The sequence below is a fragment of the Molothrus aeneus genome, chromosome 32, assembly GCF_037042795.1.
Source record: "Molothrus aeneus isolate 106 chromosome 32, BPBGC_Maene_1.0, whole genome shotgun sequence".
Taxonomy (NCBI): Eukaryota; Metazoa; Chordata; class Aves; order Passeriformes; family Icteridae; genus Molothrus; species Molothrus aeneus.
In genome coordinates, this window is record NC_089677.1 from 643740 (window position 1) to 664609 (window position 20870).

General features: G+C 40.7%; 1 protein-coding gene across 1 annotated transcript in view; it reads left to right on the forward strand.

Moving 5' to 3' along the window:
- Nucleotides 1-20870, forward strand: part of ANO2 (anoctamin 2) — a 148990-nt gene that overhangs the window by 96175 nt on the left and 31945 nt on the right. The window contains exon 15 of the mRNA XM_066568424.1: nt 15674-15748. Within this exon, the coding sequence (XP_066424521.1) occupies nt 15674-15748 (75 nt within the window). The remainder of the gene's footprint in view (nt 1-15673; nt 15749-20870) is intronic.

The window sequence follows — 20870 nt, forward strand, 5'->3', positions numbered from 1 at the left end:
CTTTTATAGAGTGAGGAGTTTCCAGCTGTTGCTTTTAAATTACTCTTTATTTCAAAATGGAATTTATGTTGGAAAGGTTTTAAAAATAGAAGAAATGAAAAAAAATTATAAGTTGTTGACGTAAAACATTTGGTTCACAGTAATTAAAAACATTTTGGAAAACAAGCACTTTAGCTTTCCATCCTAATTTGGGACATATCTCCCTCATTTTCTTTTCTTTTTATGGAATGCAGTGAAACTTCAATTGAAGAGAAAAAAAATCATTTATTGCCCTCTTATCTTGCTTAAATGTCTATGAAGCCTAACTTTTCATTGCCATCTTTCATAACAGACCTATTGACTCTTTTTTTAGCATGAGGAGGACTCTTTGGTCCATTTTCTTCATTTTACTGATCCTTATGATCTCTATCAGTGAGAGACTCCAGTCTGAGATGAAAATTTGAACAGGGAGCAGGTGAACACTACAAACACATGAGGAGAAGCAGTGAGAGGAAAATAGGAGCAGAATGCCTGTGTATTGTAGTGGAACCAGTGTTGGTTCTATGGGTAGAATTAAAAGACTGGGCAAAAGAAGGAGCAAAGAGAGAGACCTTTGCTAAGAGAAACAGTGGCCAATGTCTTCAAAGCAAATGGGATTTGATATGAATTACTTCTGTGCTGGAAATGCTTTAAGGTGAAACCACATAATATGTATGAAGAAATCATAGAGTCACAGAATGGTCTGTTTGGGAAGGGACCTTAAAAATCACCCTGTTCTAGCCGCTTGCAGGGACACCTTGTTCTAGCCCAGGTTGCTCAGAGCCCCATCCAACCTGGCCTGGAACCCTTGCAGGGATGGGGCAGCCACAGCTGCTGTGGGAAACCTGTGCCATGGCCTTACCACCCTCACAGGGAACAATTTCTTCCCAATATCCCATGTAAACCTGCTCTCTGTCAGTGTGAAGCCATTGCCCCTTGTCCTGTCACTCCAGGCCCTTGTCAAGAGTTTCTCTCCATCTTTCCTGTGGGTTCCCTTCAGGCACTGGAAGGCCCCAGTGAGGTCATCCCAAAGCCTTCTCTTCTCCAGGCTGAACAATCCCAATTCCCTCAGCCTTTCCTCCCAGCAGAACTGCTCCATCCCTCTGATTCTCTTGGTGTCCCTGCTCTGGACACCCTTGAACAGCTCTGTGTGGGACTCTAGAAGAGAAATGCTAAGAAAGGAATGATGTTGACAAAATAATCCATAGATTTTCTGTGAGGCACCAATGGAAAGATGCCTGTTCCTCACTCCAGAGGAGATTTCTGGTGGGAGGCAGCACAAAGAAAATATGTGTCTTGCAGAAGAATAAGGCAAGAATGGAAAAATATGCACTCCAGAAGTTCTGTGACAAAGGGGTCTTATGATGTCTGGGTTATTTCTATAGCAGAATAAATCCATGGGGCTAGAAATTGTGATAGAGCTTCTTTTGTGGTGGCTGGGGAAACATCCCACCCACACCTTGTCCCCAGAGGACATTCTGGTTTCAAAGGCTGGCAATCCATATGAAATAGCATCTCCAAACAGCTTGTTTTCATGAAGAAAAGCCACCTGGCATCCCTGGGGGTACTGGCAATGGGGTAGTTCAGGAAAAGAGAAACAGGTGGATGTGGGTGGTATTTATATATATATATTATGGAGAGTAGTAAAGAAAATGGGAGCTGCAAATCCTTGCTGGGCCTTTGAAGGCCCCAAAGTGCAGTGTTGGAGATTTGGACTTGGGAGTTTGAACTGTTTGAGTGCACTGAGATGGCAAGTCTCATTTGAACCTGCCAGTGTTGTATCACTTCCAGACCTTTGTAAACCAGATCTCAGGGTTCTGTTGACCAACCATACACCATGCCTGGCAGGACAGTCACAGTGTTAGTTTTCGCCTTCTTTAAAATACTGAGTAAATAGATTATTTCTTGAGCAAATAAGCAAACTGGTTTTTTTTTGGCTGTTCCTCCTGCTGCCTGAGGAAGCTCATCTGTGGGGAAATAAGTATTAGACAATAGAAAAAACACACATCTTTTCTTAATAACATTGCACATTTAGTCTAATTATTTTAAAGATTCCAGATGCTTAATCTGTTGCTAATATGTTCAATCTTATTTGGATATAAATGAAATTGCTTTGTTTCTGATGGAATGATTCCATCTTATTATTCCCATGAGTAGATAATCATAGCTCTGTTAAAAGCCAATAGGTTGTTGGGCACTTCTACAGACATGAGAATTTATGCATTTTAGGCAACGGGTGATGCAGGAGCTGATGTCTGAGACATCAGATACTTCCTTTATTCCCTCACCCATTGCCGGGTAACAACGTTTTGTAAGCTGCTGATTTGGATGAGCTGTTGGGCCAACATCAGTAAGCCTGAACCTCTGGGTATTCAAGATTGTGTTTAGACCATGGAACTCTGAGAGATCTGAGCAATCCTTTCATTAGAGTAGTGTCTAGGCTGCAAGACTTTGTAGGGTTAGCACTGATTTTGGCCCCAATACCAAGTGACATGATGCTTTTGTTCACTGATTTAGGATTTGGGCTTATTGGAAGGCCAATTTTCTTGTCTGTACGGTCTGAGAGTCATCCCTTTGTGGTTTTTCTTTTTGTGTCAAGGACAACAGGTCTGTTGACTCAGGATGTCACACTTCCTAGCTGCAGGTCAAAGATACAGGTCTTTGTTGGGTGTGCTGCTTTTGTCATGGGAGGACAGAATATTCTGAAGGCAACGCAAGGCAGCTCTGTTGGATTGGCTTGCTCTGGACAAGGGAAAAATACCTCTGTGAGCTGTTGGCTCTTTAACTCCTTGACTTTGTGCCAAGGTGTTGGCTGCTGCGAAGCCATTTGTCTGTCACATGCAAGTTTCCTGGTTATATTGGGGGGAATGGATTTCTGTGAGGTGGTCATCATATATTAAATATCCTCTTTCGTGTAATAAGGCACATGGTTTCAGTGGCCTCTGAAGTGGTGTAAGATGGTTGTATTTGCTCACAAGAGTTAAATGAGTGGATATGTGAAGAGAGAATAATTTATAAGTGACCACACCTCTACTCACATCCTACCAGCAATTGTTGACTTGAACTACTTAACTTTTAAATTTCTTTTACTAGTGATTTGAGGAAAATACATGAGATTTATCAGCATTCTGTAGTTTTCTGAACAGGAGAAAGAAATAGAAAGAGCTCCCAGTAATTTCAATGGTTTTCAGTCCACAAAGGTATTACAGAAAACAGGTAAGTATTACAGAAAACAACAGGTAGGTATTACAGAAAACAACAACAAGAACAAAACCAACAGAAAACCCAAAAAAACCCAAAACAAAAAACCCCCAGGAATTAAGCTTAGAAGGGTACATTGAGTTCCTGCACTGTGCTCCAAAGCAGGACCAGCTATACCCAGAGTCATATTTGCTTGGCATTTCTTTAAGCTGTTTTTAGAAATCTTCAGCAGTGAAGATACCATGGCCTTGTTATGGAACTGTTCCCAGGCAGTACCTTCATCTGTTTGAAGGATCGAAGGATTTACTGTTCCAAGGGTTTTCTTCATGTCCAATCTAAATTTCCTGTTGGTATTTTAATCCCCTACTTACTTTTTATCTATATCAGCAACATATATGAAGACTGTTTATCTATTTTCTTTACATAAATTTCCTTCAAAATACTTTTTGTCTTTAATTTTGATATAACCTGCTTTCCTCTATTACCCAAGTGTCATGGTTTGACACTGGCACAATGCCAGTGCCCCCATGAAGATACCCTCTCCCTGGTTTCTGCTGTGAGATGTGACCAGGAATAAGCAAAGCAGGCTCCTACTTAGGGAAGAAAACAAAACTTTATTAACTACACTACAACTACAAATAAAAAGGAACACACACACAGGGAAAATGAAAACCTTACAAATACATTTCCTCCTCCCCCCATCAAATTTCCAACACAATACATCTATTCCTCAAATCACCAACTCTCGGTCCAGCACCACCTTTTAGACAATCAATCCTCAGTTCATCAAGAGGAGAGGAGTCCTTCTTGTACCATGGGCTTCCCCTGGAAACTCAGCTGAAGCCTCGTGTGTTTCTGTGTCACTCGTGGCACCGCCCAGAGTACATCTGCCGTCGTGACCTCTTCATGTCCAGTGCTCTCACCACTGAACATGGACCAGAGCTGCTTCTAGGGTTGTCTTTTAAGGATGCTCTGTCCCGATCCAAAAAAGGCACAGTCTCTCCTTTGGGACACCTGTCCCCACAATCTCTCCTTTGGGACACCTGTCCCCCCCATATTTTTTCACCCCCTGGGGCCGAGGGGCATCAACACTGAACCCTCTTGGTTCTGTGGCCATTGCCTCCCCCTAGATGCAGTCTCTGTATCACAAGGAACATGGTTCTGTCCATGGCTATACAAAAAGAGTCCAGCAAAAGCCACTCCATCATCTCTTCCCACTAGGATTCTTCTCTACTCTTCTACTATCTCTCGCTCGCCCAGACTTCTCTCACACTTGCACATTTCCTTCCTCATCTTCCACTCTATCTTCTAGGAGAGATCAATGATCTGTAAAGTTCTCATTCTCCAAAAAGGGGTTAAAAGCTCCTACAAGCGGCCGGCTGAACCCCCCCCCCCCCTCTTCTCTGTCCCAGCCGTGCTGCCGGCACAGGCCCATGTTTATCCAGTTTCAAGGTTACGGTCCCAGGCAGCGGCTCTCTTTCTCTCTCTCTCTGTGTCTCTCGGGGGGGGCTGCCCGATGGCTCCCGGTGTCTCTCTCTCTCTCTTCCACCCTTCCACCCCGGGGCTCAGGCCTACCTCTCCCGGCCACATGGCTTTTCCCCTCCCCCTGCCCAGCCAGCAGCTGGGCCGGGGGAGAGACCCAAACTCTTTGCCGCCGGAAACCCAAGAGGACCCTCCCAGGGGAGAGCTCTGCTTTTAACCCCGTGTTCTCAGAGGCGTGTCTAATGTCCCAATGGCCAGGTTAAATGCCAATATTAAAGTCTGAATATCCATTGGCCAAAAACACAACATCCCAAAAAACACATTTCCTGTCAAACCACCACACCAAGTTACAGAATGTCGCTAAATGAAACCTTCAGGAAATCCATAAGAACCATCAAACTAAACTAAAAAATTATAGAAAAGCAGATGGCCTTGATTTCAAAGTGCAAGTAATGGAGAATTCCTCAACATGTCTAGATTCCAAAGATCTTGCTTCCTCCATCCCTCGTCTCTACAGCTGTACCAGTGACTGTGTTCTATTAAGGGTGAAAAGCAAACTTGTCTCATCCTTTTTGAAAGAGGTCATTCACGTAGAATAAACATGAGTGGAAGGTCCCTACAAAAGCTCTCTCTGTCCTGGCATTACCTTTCCTTCCACTTAGTCATGGCTGATGGGAAGTTCAGGGAGTGACTTTATTACACAAGTAAACTATGAGGGCTTTGGAGAGACGAGACAAGGGGGAATGGCTTCACACTGACAGAGAGCAGGTTTAGATTGGATATTAGGAAGAAATTCTTTCCTGTGAGGGTGGTGAGGCCCTGGCACAGGTTTGCCAGAGAAGGTGGGGCTGCCCCATTCATGGAAATGTTCCAGGCCAGGTTGGACAGGGCTTGGAGCAACCTGGGCTAGTGGAAGGTGTCCCTGCCCATGGCAGGGTGTGGATGAGCTTAAAGGTCTCTTCCAATCCAGACCGTTCTATGTAACAGAAACTTTTAGATCAGGTTTGTGCCAAGAGAGGACACCCAACAAACCCCTACAATTTTCCCTTGGATAGAGTCAACCTTAAAAGAATTCTAACAGTTGAATGCAAAGAACTGTAGCAAATGAGAGGATCCATCTGCATATCTTTGGGAACTTTGAGTAAATACTGCACTGAGGACTTCACACTGTAACCTGTTTTTGAGAAAAACCCCTTTCTTTGTTAACTTTAGCTGAAATTCGATTGCAATGGGGGATTTAAATGCAAGTTTCCATATCACTGTTTTCTGTGACAACACAAGAAGTTCAGAAATTCATTAGCTTGTTATGAGAACTTGGAGCAAGTTTCTGGGGGGAGGTAGAGCATCACAAATCACCCTATTTGACTCATGGCTCTGTCCAGAGATCCTCTCAGTGCATCCTCCTCATACCCGGTCATCTTGGTGATCTTTTCTCTAATTCTGAAATAGCCCAGGTAGGCTCAGCTCAGGTCTGTGCTCATCCAGTGGAATATATGTGCCCATAGTCTACTTGCTCTCTCCCATGTATAAACAACTGGGAGAAACATAAGTTCAGCCCTTGCTAGTGGTGAATGGAGAGTTTTTGGAATTTTGAATGTGTTAGAAGGCTGATTTTGTGCATACCACTCTCCAATTCATTTCATATCATATGGGTAGAATTTACCCCCATGCAGTGTGAATGTTTTAAGACATTTATCTCCTCACTACCTCTGAGGATGATCCAAGTATAAATTACAACTTTTTCTATACTCTCCAGACCTGATTTTCACACAGTAACTCCCTGCTCTCCAAGAATATTTTATATCATTTTTTACTTTGCTGAGCATTATTGCTGTTTCAAATTATGCTCCTTGTTGGATCAGTCTTAATTTGCCCTCCTTGAATCTCATTCTATTTCACACTTGTATTTCTGCTTTCTCAACAGCCTGGTATTTAATCTTTGCTCCCTCCACTATTCACAACCTTTCCTAATTTAGTATTCTCTGCAAACCCGATTGACATGGCCTGGAGAGTTGTTGTCATGTTAAATGTAGGATAAACTGTGGTCCCTGACTAGATACCACCTCACAGTTTCATGTACATGTTTCCACTACTTTCAACACTTTTTTGGTTTGGGATTACAGATGTTGTTTTGTTGATAGATCTACTCCATCCTTTTTTTTTGTTAATTGTAGGAAAGACACAGAGAAATATTTTTAAGTAAATTAAATGTGAAGCCTGCTATTTCCAATTTTGCTAACTTGCTTTATAATAAATTCAAATGAGGCTTTTCAAAGCATCTTTCAATAGATCTGCATTTTACTGCCAACTGCCAACACATCTGTTTCTTCAGAAATATGGAAAAAGGGGGAAATTATCTGGGATGCTGGTAGCAAGTAGCCCCCTGCAGAGTTTTGTGTGTTTCCTACATAGTTTTAGCACATGTATACAATTGGAATAAATATTACCCAACTCCGCCCAGTGTATGAGTAGTTATCATTTCTCTGTTTGGAAATTGGAAAGGACTTGCAATTAGATTGCTATGGACCAGGGGAAGTTCAGGTTGGGCATCAGGTTGGAAGAATTTCTTCACATAGAGGGTGATTAGACATTGAAAGGGGTTGCCCAAAGAGGCAGCGGAATCCCCATCCCTGAAGGTGTTTAAGGAAAGACTGGATATGGCACTCATTGCTCTGGTTTGGTTGACAAGATGGTGTTTGGTCCAAGCTTGGACTTGCTGATCTCAGGGTTCTTTTTCAACTTGATTGGTTCTGTGATTCATGAGGAAGTCACTGCCAATTTGATACCATCAGGAATGTGTATACATATATATATATATATATATGTCTAAAGACAATGCTCATAATACCAAAATGTATGTACTTCATTACTCTTCCAACTCCATTAATAGAGTTTGCCTCCTTGTCTTTGCCTTTCCTTGTTTTATTGACACCTCTTAATCACTATACTCCCCCACTCTTGTTGGGTTTTGGAGGGCGGCTGGGTGTGTGTGAAGGTACAGGGACACTAATTATGGACTTCTACTTGCAATAGACTTTCACCATGATTAGCCAAACAAAATGTTTTCCCTTGATATGGGATCAGAGCCAGGGGCAGTACCAATGACAATGACAGAGAAAGCAGGGTCAGGACTCTTCTAACTCCAAAATGTGTCCTTTTTGGAGCAAAACAGAGAGAGCTGGAGTCCCCTTGCTCTTGTATCTTTTCCCATCCTTCTAGTCTTCCATTTGCTATTTATCCAGAACTCTTTCCTGCATGTCATCTCTCTGTTATTGGCAAAAGTTTGCCTCTGTAGATTGTGTTCTGCAACTGTGTTTCAAATTTTATAGCAAATTCAAATGTTAGAACACAAACTTAATTAATACTTTACAGCTGGTAATAAATGGTCTGGAGCCAGGGAAAGAATTTTACATAGCCACATCCCCCTTTTAATTCATTCTCTACTCCTCAAGCTTTTCATTACCACCTTTAAAAGGTTGCTAAAATTTACACCACTGTGCTCTCCTCTTGTGCTGGTGTGATCATTCACAGTTTGTGTAAGCTAAATTTGAAATTGTGATCCAAGGAAGCTGATAATGTGTTGCATGTCTTTGTCTCACGCTTTATGTGGGGATAAGTGGCTTCACATGGTTTAAGACAATGGAGAATCATGTTCTAAGTGTGCAATGCCAGAGCCTTACAGTGAGATTTTGCTTCACTAGGAGTTCTGTGATGATTTCACAGCAAAAAGATGTTCAGTCCAGATTCTTCCAGCTAGGACACCAACACAGAATTAGGCCAGAAAAACTTCAAGGGAACATGGGAAGGACATCTTTCCTCAGAGTCTAGCACTAAATGCATCTCTTCTAGAACTGAAATCATAAGCTCAGTTGAATTTAATTCCAAGAACTGTAATGTGTGCTTTGCAAATTGCAAAATTGCCAACTGCATTACTTCCACTGGGCCCAAATTGCTAATATGAAATGTATAATGAGATTAAACAAGTGATTTTAAAGATAAAGTTCAGATAAATTGTTATCTATCTGTGACAAATAGACTTGAAGTTACAAAAGATAACATAATTTTGCACATTTTTATATTTTAAGGTGAGATACTGCAAGTAGTTGGGAACTGATTGTGTAACCCATGAACTCATATAGAGCTGTTAGTCCTATGCTTAAAAATTTAAGGGGGAAACTCTTAAATTAAATCCCTTCCAGTAATTTAAATGGTGCTGAATTATGGGAACTACTAAAAGGTATTTTTTTTAAGTTATGCTTGATAAATTGTTTTAAAATGGGTTGTGTTTATTATTCTGTTAACTTCTCCATTAGATGTTCACAGTTTACATGACAAAGTGTGAAACCAGATTGACTATTACAATAGTGGTGCTCTGGATTTCAGGGTACAAAGGGGAGATTGGAGATCCAGTGAACTCCAAGACAGTGAAATCCATTTTTTTTTTCTAAAATCAGTCTTTGAAACTCACTTTGTTTCCCCTGGTAGTTCCATATCCAGTCAATATCAAAGCGTAGTAAATTGATTTAATCATGCAAAGTAAAGTAGGCACATGTTTGGCTCAAAATCTGTCTTCCTTATGCTTGACTTTATTTATTTAAGAGTATTTTAAAGCCACATGTGGTATTTCATCACATTCTTTGAGACTTTTCAGGAGAAACATTAAAAAATAAAAGCTGAGCAGGTGACAGGTTATCCCTTTATGCCCTGAGCTGAATTTGTGACATTCCAGTACCACCTTCTCTACTATGGCAGGCCCAGGTACCACAGTCAGGGGCTTTGGAAATCCCACCAGATGTATTTGTACAGCTGGCCCTTTGCCTTCTCAGGATCAGCCTCATTATGATTTATTAATCACCTACAAAGAGCATTGACAAACAATGAATATTTATGACTACAGATGTAACCCTATTGTTTGTGCAAATTACAGTGTTTTCCTGGTAATATTCTGAATGGCTTCAAGTTGACATAAATAATTCATACTTGTAAAGCCATATGTTAAACTGTCATTGTAAAAGACTAAGTGCTACCAGTTTTCACTTGAACCGTATGTAAATTTCAAGCACTTGATATTAAACAGTGATATAAAATCTAAGCACCTTAATGCCACTTACACAATAAAGATTGTAATATGCCACAGTGCATTGAGTGCCAGTGTCAAAAGAAGTTTAACTGCAGCAAAGGAACCATTTTTTTTCCTGAGTAAATTACAGCATATTAATTTAACCACGTCTGGCTTTACAGATTTAAATTACAGTGAGAGCAGACCTCCAGCCTTTGTTATTATTACTGTGTGAAGGAAACAGCTTGAAATATTAACATAAATCTACTGCAAATCGTTAGTTTTTATCAAGGTACTCATTGCATGCATGAGACATACATTTACATACATTTAATATGTGTATATATATGTGTGTGTCAAATGCTGTGCAAATGTCATAGAATCTTGGAATAGCTTGGATTGGAAGGCACCTTAAAGACCACACAGTTCCAAGCCCCTGCCATGGGCAGGGACACCTTCCACACCTTCCAACTTGGCCTTGGACACTTCCAGGGATGGAGCAGCCACAGCCCCTCTGGGACTTTTTATTTTTCATTAGGAATTTCAGAATGTAGCATCAAGACGCATAAGGACTAAAAAGCTCTTGGATTCATGGATTCTTCCCTCCATGCTGCTAGCATCTCCACTGACAGAGATGAGGCTGGTATCTTTTTCCTGCCAGGCTCCATGTCTGGAAGCACAGCCCTCACGCACTACATGACATATTTCTGGTCCTGTGGGAGGGCTGAGTCTCCTGAGGCACAGAGACTTGGCTACTCACCCACACTTCCATGAGCCCTGTTATGTGGAGGGTCAAGTCAGTTTCCCATGTCAAGGCTGTAGCCTGTGGGAGATTTACTTCCAACCCCATTACAGGACAAGAAATACAGCTGTGGGCTTGGTTCATGGTTCCCATTCTGAGGGAGTGGTCTCAGCCAGCTTAAAAGCCACGAGGTGGCCTGATCATAGTTCAGAAGAACCCACAGCTACACCTCAGAAGTCTCTCAGTAGATGCTCTTAACTGACAATTTTGCAGCTAAGTGACAAGGCTGAAGGATGCAGATAGGCAAATTCAGCTTGGAAATAAGCCATGCATTTTCAACAGCTAAGGTAATTAGCAATTTGAATGACCTAATAAGGCTTGTAACTGAATGATCATCACAGAAATGCTCAAGCTGTGGTTAGAGGGTTTTTTTTTTTAATAGTTAAATCACATTTATTATCCTTATAGCAAAAATCTTCTCAAGGAAGTTATGTGGTTACAAAGGAGACTAAGACTGGGTGGTTAAAAATAACATTGCTTAGCCTCAAAATCCATTAATTTCCATGATCCCAGTACTGAGCCTTGCACACAATTCTCAAAGCTCTCTGTTCTGCATTGCTTCCACAATTTAGATTTAGAGTGTGTCCACTGAAAGCTCCACTGACAGATGTGTCTGTGCTACTCAGCATGTTTCAAGGACAGCAAAAAATTTTAATTAAAGGTTTTGCAGTTCTTCATGTGTCTCCAAATGAACCTTGGCAGTTTGTTTTCCATGTGCAGTCCTGAGACAGAATATTGCTCACAAAACACAACCATGTTTACTGTTAAAATGCCATTGCTGCTTGAGTGAGAAGAATAGAAATTAAGTTCTCTTTTAATGGGTTTTAAATCAAAAGTGCTTTCTTTTGCTTCAGTGGGAGTGTGAAAATAGAACTTCTAGATTCAGACAGGGATAAACACAGGCATTGCAGATGCTCAGCATGGCAGCAGTTTTTTCTTTCCTCACAGAAGTCTGAAGGCTAATACAATCCCTCAAAAAGTTTGAGTCCCTAATACAGACTGAAAGAATCCCATGAACTCGGCCGAATTTTCTTAATTGCAATGACCATTGTGGCTAGTGCATGATCCCAGGAATGCAGTCCTTGATTGTGCCTCTTTTTGTGTCATCACCCTGGAACTGATTATTTTTCACAACTGCACATTCTGCAGGCCTTTTCTGGCTCATAGTTTGCAAATGGCTCTGAAGGATCCATTTCTCCTTGTCTTAAACTTATTTCAAGGCCAAAGTAACACTATAGGGACCCCTTATTTCAGAAGCAGCTTGTTTTATGCCTTGTCTTGAGCCTGCAGGGCACAGACAGTGCTTTAGGTGTCACACAAATACAAAAGAGCTGCATTTGATACCACAATCCATATTTCTAGGTGTTAATTTGGACAGTGCAGTTTTTACACAAATTAAAGCTTTTGTACTGAAGCAAAAATGAAATCAGAAATCTACTAAGAAATGTGTGCTTATAAAAATGGCAATTACTTATTTGAAGCTTCCTGGGCATACTTAGAGATGAATTTCTGGATTTTGCTATTGGAAATATAATTTTGTAGCTTATTTTTGTTGCTAGCAGAGTAAGACCTTAGAGAGGAGTCCTAGATTTTGTTCTTCCCTGAGCATCTTTTACTAAATTCCAGTCAGTTATTACAGCTCTGTGCAAGTCCAGTGAAATCACTGGGATTACCCAGGTGCAACCACAATGAAGACAGGGAATTTCAGCACTGGAGCTACAAAGCAGGATGGAGGAGAAAGAAAATCTCTGGTTGTACTCCCCAAGTGCAGGTTGAGTTGGCATTGCTGATGGTTAGAAACACCTGTTTGGAGGAGGTGTCATCTTAGGGAAAATATCAATTAATAACTGGAATACTTGTGATCTGAGCAAAGTGGCTGTGGTTTAATTCACAGAGAAGCAGAGAACTGTTTCCAAAAGCTGTCTGGTGCTGTCCCAAGTGCAGGGTACTTCCAGGTTTCCACAGCCCAGAAGCCCATCCACCTGAATACGCAGAGCTGGATCTTTGCCATGTTAGGTAACTCATATGGAAATAAACTGTCCAGAAAAATAAAGAAGAGATTTAATTTTATATTTCTTTTTTGAATTTTTTTTAATTTCACTTTTTATTTTTAATAGGAAAAGAGCTGTAGCTCTTCAAGGAATACATTCCACACACGATTAAACATTAAAACAGGAACACATCACTGCACACAGACCAAAACCTGCTTTTTCCTCCACTAGAATTTTAAATCTGTCATTGTATTGAAGGAAAACAAAAGTAAGATTTTTAAAGTAAGTCTTTTAGTTTGCCTCTGGCACAAAACCAAACAATTTATATTGTGAGGTTTTCTGTCTGCATATAAATATTCCCCTGCAACACAGTTCATCATGGAGAATGTTCCTCAGCGTAACATATCTGTCACTGAGATTGTTTTGCAGATGATCCATTTTGTCTTGTTGTGTTGATAAATACTTACGCTTCTGGGCTGCTCCAAATAGAGGATCATCCAGCCCAGTTCCTGGCCCTGCACAGGATCCCCCAACAATCCCACCCTGTGCCTGGCAGTGTTGTCCAAACGCTCCTGGAGCTCTGGCAGCCTTGGGGCTATGATAGTTCCCTGGGGAAATGGAAATTCCCTGTTCAGTGCCTAACCACCCTCTGGGGGTGGTTTCCTGCTATCCACCCTAAACCTTCCCTGACTCAGCTTCATCCCACTTCCGGGGTCCAGAGACCCTGTCTCTGGTCACAAGAATAGAAGGTAGCTTTCCACTGCCTGGATGGATGAGGATGAACTGGGAAAAACTGAGATGGACTAGGAGCTCTGGGAGGGAATACGAGGAGCTGAAACTTCTGGGATGGACTGGGGCAGACTAGGATGAACTGGGAGATATGGGATATTGCGTTAAATTTCCAGATTTGTTTTTGGCAGTGTATGCTATGAAGCTCAGTTTCTTCATCCAACATTGCCTTTATTCTCATGTTGGCTTAGCAACTCCTCACGTTGTTCAGATCTCCCTTTGGCTGAGTGCTACAGTCCATGGCAAACTCATGGAAAAACAAGGTTCAAGGAAGCACATACATGAAAGAGTGAGCTGAGAAGACGGCCTGCTGACCATCCTGGTGTAACCCCAGCCAGCAACCACTCACTCCCCAACAGCAGGATTGGGGGGAGAATGGGAAGGGTAAAAGGCAGAAAATCCCTGGTTGGGATAAAGGTAGCTTTATAGCAAAGCAAAGCAAAACAAGGAATTAATTCCCTGCTTGCCATGGCTGGCAGATGTTCAGCCATCCCCAGGAGAGCAGGACTTCATCACATGCTTCATCACATTCCTGTTTCTCAGGAAGACAGACACCATTACTCCAAACATCCCTCCCTTCCTCCTTCTTCTCCCCACTTTATACACTGATCATGATGTCATGAGGTTTGGAATGTCCCGTTGGTCATTTGGGGTCACCTGTCCTGGCTGTGTCTCCTCCTAAATTCTTTCAGCAGTGTGGCAGCAGAAAAGCAGGAAAGGCTTGGCTCAGTGTAAGCTCTGCTCCACAATAACAAACCCATCTCTATTATCAGCCCTGTGTTCAGCACAAGTACAAAGCACAGCCCCGTAAAGCCCCTAGTGAAACTGTAAAATGTGGTGTCCTTCAGGCCTTCTGGGAATATAATCACTTAGAAATTCTTTATGTCCTGTAGAATTGCTGAGTGGTAACGGCCAAAATGCAATGAAATGCATGTGTGCATTCACAGGAATGCTTTTTCAAGTAGCCTTCCAGCTATGTGCTGGACTCTGTGTATGAACTGTAAAGAGTATTTTTGTGCTGTGTACACTGGGCCAAATTATTGGTGCTTCTGGTTGGGTCTGCTGTGCCCCAGTGCTCCCAGGACTGTCCCAAAGGAGACAAGGTCACAAGAGGGGCTGCTGAGTAATGATCTCTCCCAGTGTCTGAGGCACCACCACCATGGCAATGGATGTATAAGGCAGGGTTATGTCCTGTGTCTAATTCCACATCCCGGTTAGAAAATCCACAGCTGCATTTCTGCACTTATATGCTGCATTCCTAATTCTACTTTGGGAAAGCTTCTTACAAAGGCACAACACTCCCAGATTTTTATGTTTATCCATGGGCAATTGTGCCTTAGAAATGGTTTATAGGAAACCTTGGACCTGAATTCTAATCTGATTTAACTCATTTAAATTCAGAATCACTCTGAGCTAACTCCAGTGTAAGGGTAGTACTGGTCCATGGGGCAGCAGTGGTGCGTCACAGAAATACCAACAGCAGCTGGCTTTGTGTCCTTAGTTAATTTGATTATATAGTTTTAGTTTAACTTAAACAAAGCAGCGACCTTATTATTATTTTAAGAAATCTATTTTGAGAGGAGAGAATCGTATTTCTCACATAAATCCATCTTCAAATGTCTTCTTTAGATGTACATGCAGCTGGGGCTGGAGTTGAGTTTGTGTGGGGAGGAGAAAAGTGTACTGGATTTCACTGATCACAGTTGCTTTAAATTATGCAGGGAAGAAGGAGATGCTGTTTATGCATGAAAAGAACAAGGTTGGCAGTGGGGATCAGAGGGGCCTTACTTTTGTAGTTTTCCTCTGCTATAAAACAAGTACCAGGGGAAGGGCTGGGATGCCTTGCCAATCATTATCTGAGGGGTCACATTTGGTGCTTGTGACCATTAGGAAAAACTGGATTCAATGGTAATCAGCATTCTTATCATGATTTCTGTCTCAAGCACTGTTCTTCTGTAGTTTTACAAGAAGCAATTCAAAATAAATGCTTGAATCTTGCTTTGCCTAAATGTGAATTAAAGTCAATCTCGGGGATTTCTCCTGATATGAACTTTAGTAGGACTTGAATACCTGTTTTCAAATACTTAAATCATAGTTGCATAGGATATTTTCTTAATTTTGCAGACAGTTTCTACGTGTCTTATTTACTCTTCCCCTCCTTTATCTTGAATTAAAATCTACTTTAAAACATCAGTGTTCTAAATCGCATAATAAACTTCAAAATCACAGCAGGGGAATTGAGAATGGCTCTCAACAACAAATCCTATTAATCATAATATTTCCTATTGTACAGTTCTGTTACATCTCTTATTTTATGTGTTTTGCCTACAGAATGAAAAGGAGAAACTGACATGGAGTGACCGCATGCCTGGATATGCAGTGAACTTTGGACTGATTCTATTCATGGTAACATACTTTTCATTTCTACTTGTTTATTAGGTGTGAGAAACTTTGCCATGAGCATCTAGAAGGAAACCCTTGAATTGCTGTTCTCAAATATGTTAAAAATCTGAAGGTAAGGTCAGTTTGGGAGAAATACTAGGAAGGTTCATGGACCTCAATGCCTGCCTCCAGCTTTAATCTCTTTTTCCAAAGGCTGCTTGTGGAAAGTCTGATTTGCTGCTATGCCAGCAGTTCATTACACAAATTCTGCCTCTCCCCCAGGGTTTCTGGTCCATCTCTGTTATCCAATGAAGGGATAACATTGATGTTTAGTTGTGAGCACAGTATTGCATATGTTGGTCACAGTGGCGTTCAGAAAGGTTGAGCCTCTGAACAGGCGACATCCAGGTGAAACAAATCAGTTGCTAATAAATATTTATCCAAGACATGTTCAGGGATGGACTGTACAGTAGATCATGGTATACAGTAAAATCATGGTACACAATCCTTCCTTGGGAGCAAGAATCAGGTGTGCAGGACAGCCCCTAAAGTGGGAACACCATTGTCCTAGTCAAAAGTCAAATTTCCAGCAAAACAAACCCATCATGAACTACTGGACTTTGTAAACAGCAACAGGAAGGCCTGGGTAACAAACCTTAAATTACATGGTAAAGGATCACATTATCCCTCTGGTTACAGTAATTACTGACTGAAACCTTCTGTTCATACCTACAGCCACTCTAAAATGGCAATGAAATAGGCCTGTTTACACCATTGCAGCATGTAACTAGGGAAACTCACTTGCAGCCTAAATTATTTTAAGATGGCTAAGTGTATTTCTAATTTACTCAATTTTGCATATACTGCACCAGATGTCCTGAGAAGATTTCATTTCTTTTTCTGACAATCAAATGCTCACATTCAAGTTAATATGTACACCCTTGTAGATATATTTATATATTTATGAAAAGGTATGCATAACATATTCAGAATATTTTCTCTACATTTTAGAGGTGTCCTCTATGGATGTACTCACAGCATTTTGAGTGAGTTTACCATGCTGTGGCCATATCCAATATTTACTTTTTAGACAGAATCTCTAAGTGTCATGAGTCATGACTTCACTTAGAGCAGGCCACACTGAGTCTGACTAAGCACACAGCCCTGATTGAGCTTTTACAAGTCATTCTTTTGCAGACAAGGTGCTTACATGTGCTCTTCACTTTCACCACATGTTTAATTCTCCCCTAAGCATGAGCCTAATGTGCTTTCCTGACTCATAACCTAGGTATTACCCTTCCTACTTACTGTAACATCTCAGAGAGATTTATAAAGGGTTATTACCTACAGTTTGTGAGATGTAAAATGCAGAGCTCCAATTCTTCAACTTCTGTTTGTGACTAGTGGAACTAGACTGACTTTCACCATCTACAAAGTGGACACTTATTTTTGCAATATTTTGAGCATTATTTATATATAAGTACCTACAGGAGACAACTTGCAAACCATGCATGAAATTCAAACCCACTCTTGATGAGGGAGAGCATGCTCTGCTATTCTACTTGGATATTACAAGTTGCTCTTTACTGTATTTGATGTTTGCCTTTTTCCTGCTAGATTAGTTAAAGAGGAATTGGAAAGATCAGACTGAAGTTTTGTTGTCAGTCTGTGAAATAGAATTGTACTGAGAAACCTTATTTGGCTTGTTAGCTCTATTATTATTATTCACCCAGATTAATTACTTTAACTATAAGGCCTATGTACAAAATAAATAATAAAATCTTGAATTTATGTGTGTATGCAGGGGTACAAGAGTCAGACACAGACCTGCACACAAGCAATTTCTAGTGCTGCAAAAGCGATTGTTGAATTTTTAATGCTAGCTTTCCCAGGACAAAAGGGAAAGGGTGTTCCAAATCTATAGGTGTTTTCCATGACAATTTCTACATTGCTATAGAGTGATGCTGTTTTGTTCTGTTCCTCTTTCCCTGAGCTTTACGTCCCATACTTTCCCTGGTCATTCTTGAAGCTGGTAATGGTTTTCTTAGTGTAAAATCTTTCCTTTTTTTTCCCCTCTTAATTTCCATACTTCTGTTGTGTACTTCACTTTTGCGAATCCTCTTTCGAGAATTGTGTCATGGTCTTTTCTTTTTTTTCTCGCTTTTCCTCTGTCTGTATTAAGCTAGGCATGCTGGTTTTTTTGTTCAAAATGCAGGTTGAAAAAAACCATTCTGTTTGCTTCTCTCGTCCAGTCTTACATCACCAAACAATTCCAAGGATTAATTCACACATGTGTGGATGCTTTAAAATCTAATCAAGTCCTTTTGTTGTACACAAAGCCTCACTGGACTGCAGAGGGGGCAGAAGATCCAAGTCTGATTTAAGCTATGCATTTTTGCAGGGATTGTAGGACAGAAGTTCACAAGTCTTATTTTTGCAGAGTGAAGTCAATGGTAGCAGGAGATTTGGGCTCAGCTGGGCATCTAAAAGCTTTTCTTGAGTATGATTAACAATAACACAATACAACTTATCAACGAGTATGATTAACAATAACACAATACAACTTATCAACCCCATATTTAGAAGGCACATGTTGTGGCAGAGATTTCTGAGTTGGTGTAAAGATGCTGGTAGTGCTGGGAGAGAGCAGGGTGGCATGGAACAATGAATCACTGGGGCTTTTCTTTGTTTGGCTCAGTCAGAGGAAGGAAGAAAATCAATTTGTGTCATGGCAGAAGAGCTCAGCCTCTTCCACCCTATTCTCACTCACATGGTGTAATATTTGACTCTAGAATAGCTCTACTGGGGGGCCAGAGAACTATCTGGACATTAAATTGTTATCCTACTTGGATGGAGGTAGCAGCCTAGCCCACAGGGTTTTATAGCTTCCTTCTCATATCTAGTTTGCTTTCCTGTTTGTCTTCATTCATACCAGGCTCAGTAGGTGACCTTTTCTGCAGCCAATTTTCACATCTGTTTCTAAGCAGTTTAGTCCTGGATGGACTAGTTCAGCTATTCAGGGAAGAAACTGCCATAATGGGGGGGAGAAGGATGGCCAGAGGGAATGTTGGCAGTGACAACAAACCTCAAAGTGGGCACCTGAACAAATGGTGGCCTGCCTGATCAGGAATCTGGGCAGAAGAGGTATTTTCAGGAATGAGAGAAATGAAGATACAGGAACCATTCCCTCTCAGTGACTGTCTGGGGAGTGAGAACTGTGCTCACAGTAACTGTGCAGTCCTACAGGCCCTCCTCAATTTTCTCTTCTTGCTGGATGCACAGATAATGAAGACTCCTAAAGGAGTATTTTTCCATCTGTGTCTAAACAGATGTTTAAATTAAACAGCTGAGCAACTGAGAGTTTCTGAAGCCCTGGTGCATTTGCAAATATTTTTGTTCTTTAAACAAATAAGACTTTTTTTTTTTTTTTTAGTAATTTTGTACATCTTGCTATGGCATTATGGCATTGCATGGATTTGAAAAGGTTGCTACTCTCATCCTCCAGTAACGTTCCTTGGGGTAAGGGATCCCTAAAATCCTTCTGTCAGGTTCAAGTTCATTGAACTTTCATGATCTGAAATTTCCTCTTTTTCTGTTTAGTGTGGATTGTCCTTGACTCTTCTTCCTGTACTGTTAAGATATAATTCCTAAGTGGGAATTCATGATGGAGAGAGGTGTGTATGGAAGAGAGGCTCAGGGATCGCATCAGCTCCAGAATGAGGCATCCAATTTCTGATTTTCCTTGTCCACCACCGTAGTGAAAAAAATTGCAAAGAAATCCAGGGGAAAAAACCAGGAAGACAGTATCAGGAAGATGATTAAGAAGGAGGAATCTGTTGCTCAGATTAAGAAAACGAAAGGAGCTTAAGGTGTCTGTAGAGGTGGAAGGTGAAGTAAATTAATACCAGGTGGTGCTGGTTTGTTTTCTTCCTTTGTTGGGGATTTTACTTTCTACTCTAGTGATTGTTATCGGGAAGCAAGGAAAAAGTTATGGTTCTTGTGTTCCTACACCCCTTCTGTCACAGCAACGTAGTTCAGCATGAATGTGATTTTTTATGGTCTGTTCATTTGGTAGGTAAGTCAAAAGAAAAATAGATATAGAAACTAGAAATGTTTCCTTGACACAATGAAAACTACAAAACCAAAGGAAATAATATTTTATGTAATTTGAAAAGTTTTCATTTAAACTGTTTCAGGTTCAGGCTTTTATCATTCAACCTACATTTCATTTAAAATTAATGAAACAGTTCTTTAAAAAGTAAAATTAGATGTTTTACTAGGTCTAACTATTACTATTTGCTGACAAAACATATTTGACAATTTCATCTGAAAACTCCAGGAGTTTCTCCAAATAATTAATTCTTAGTATATTTACTAGTTCTTCATAAAAGTGTGCCCAGTTTTCACCTTCAACCTTTAATAATTTAACTCTGATTCTTATTGTGCTTCTTTTGCAATAGTTCCTTTTCATGCAACAACCTTCCCCTGCATACAGGAATTCAATAAACTATTGCTGGATCATTAAAATGAACTGTTAAATTTCCTTAAACCTGTGTTTTGAATCTAGGCCCCCAGGCCCATTTTAATAATTGCAGTAGTCTAATCTTTCACATTGAGGTAGTCTCTTTCATCTGATGATCTCAAGATGTTTTACCTAAAATAATGAATGTACACTGGAATTCTTGCTAAAGGCAAAAATGAAAGGGAAAAATGTACCTTCTCTCCCTTTTGTGCTGTGATGATGAAAATTTGCTATTTTTATTATTGGTTTAATGATTTCTTTTTCATTGTGGATTGGTTTAGATTTTTTTTTTAACTGAATACCACAACCCTGTGAAATTCAAATTCTTCTTGTGGGAACTTGATCTTAAGTAGCCGGGCCAGCTTTCCTCATCTCATGGGTCAAAGCTGGCCTATGAAGAATGCCAGGGATACCAAGTGATTTCTGGGACACAAATGTAAAGTGAAGCATAATAACCCTGCTTAGGCCAGCCTAAAAGGAATAAAAACAGGGGAATAATAACTTTAATTTGTAAGTTGGCACTTCTGCTGGGCACAGGTGAAGCTGTTTGAGCCAGTAAAGCCCATTTATCTGACTGCACATAAATACAGGCCTTTCGGTCCAAGCTATCTTAATCTATTGTCA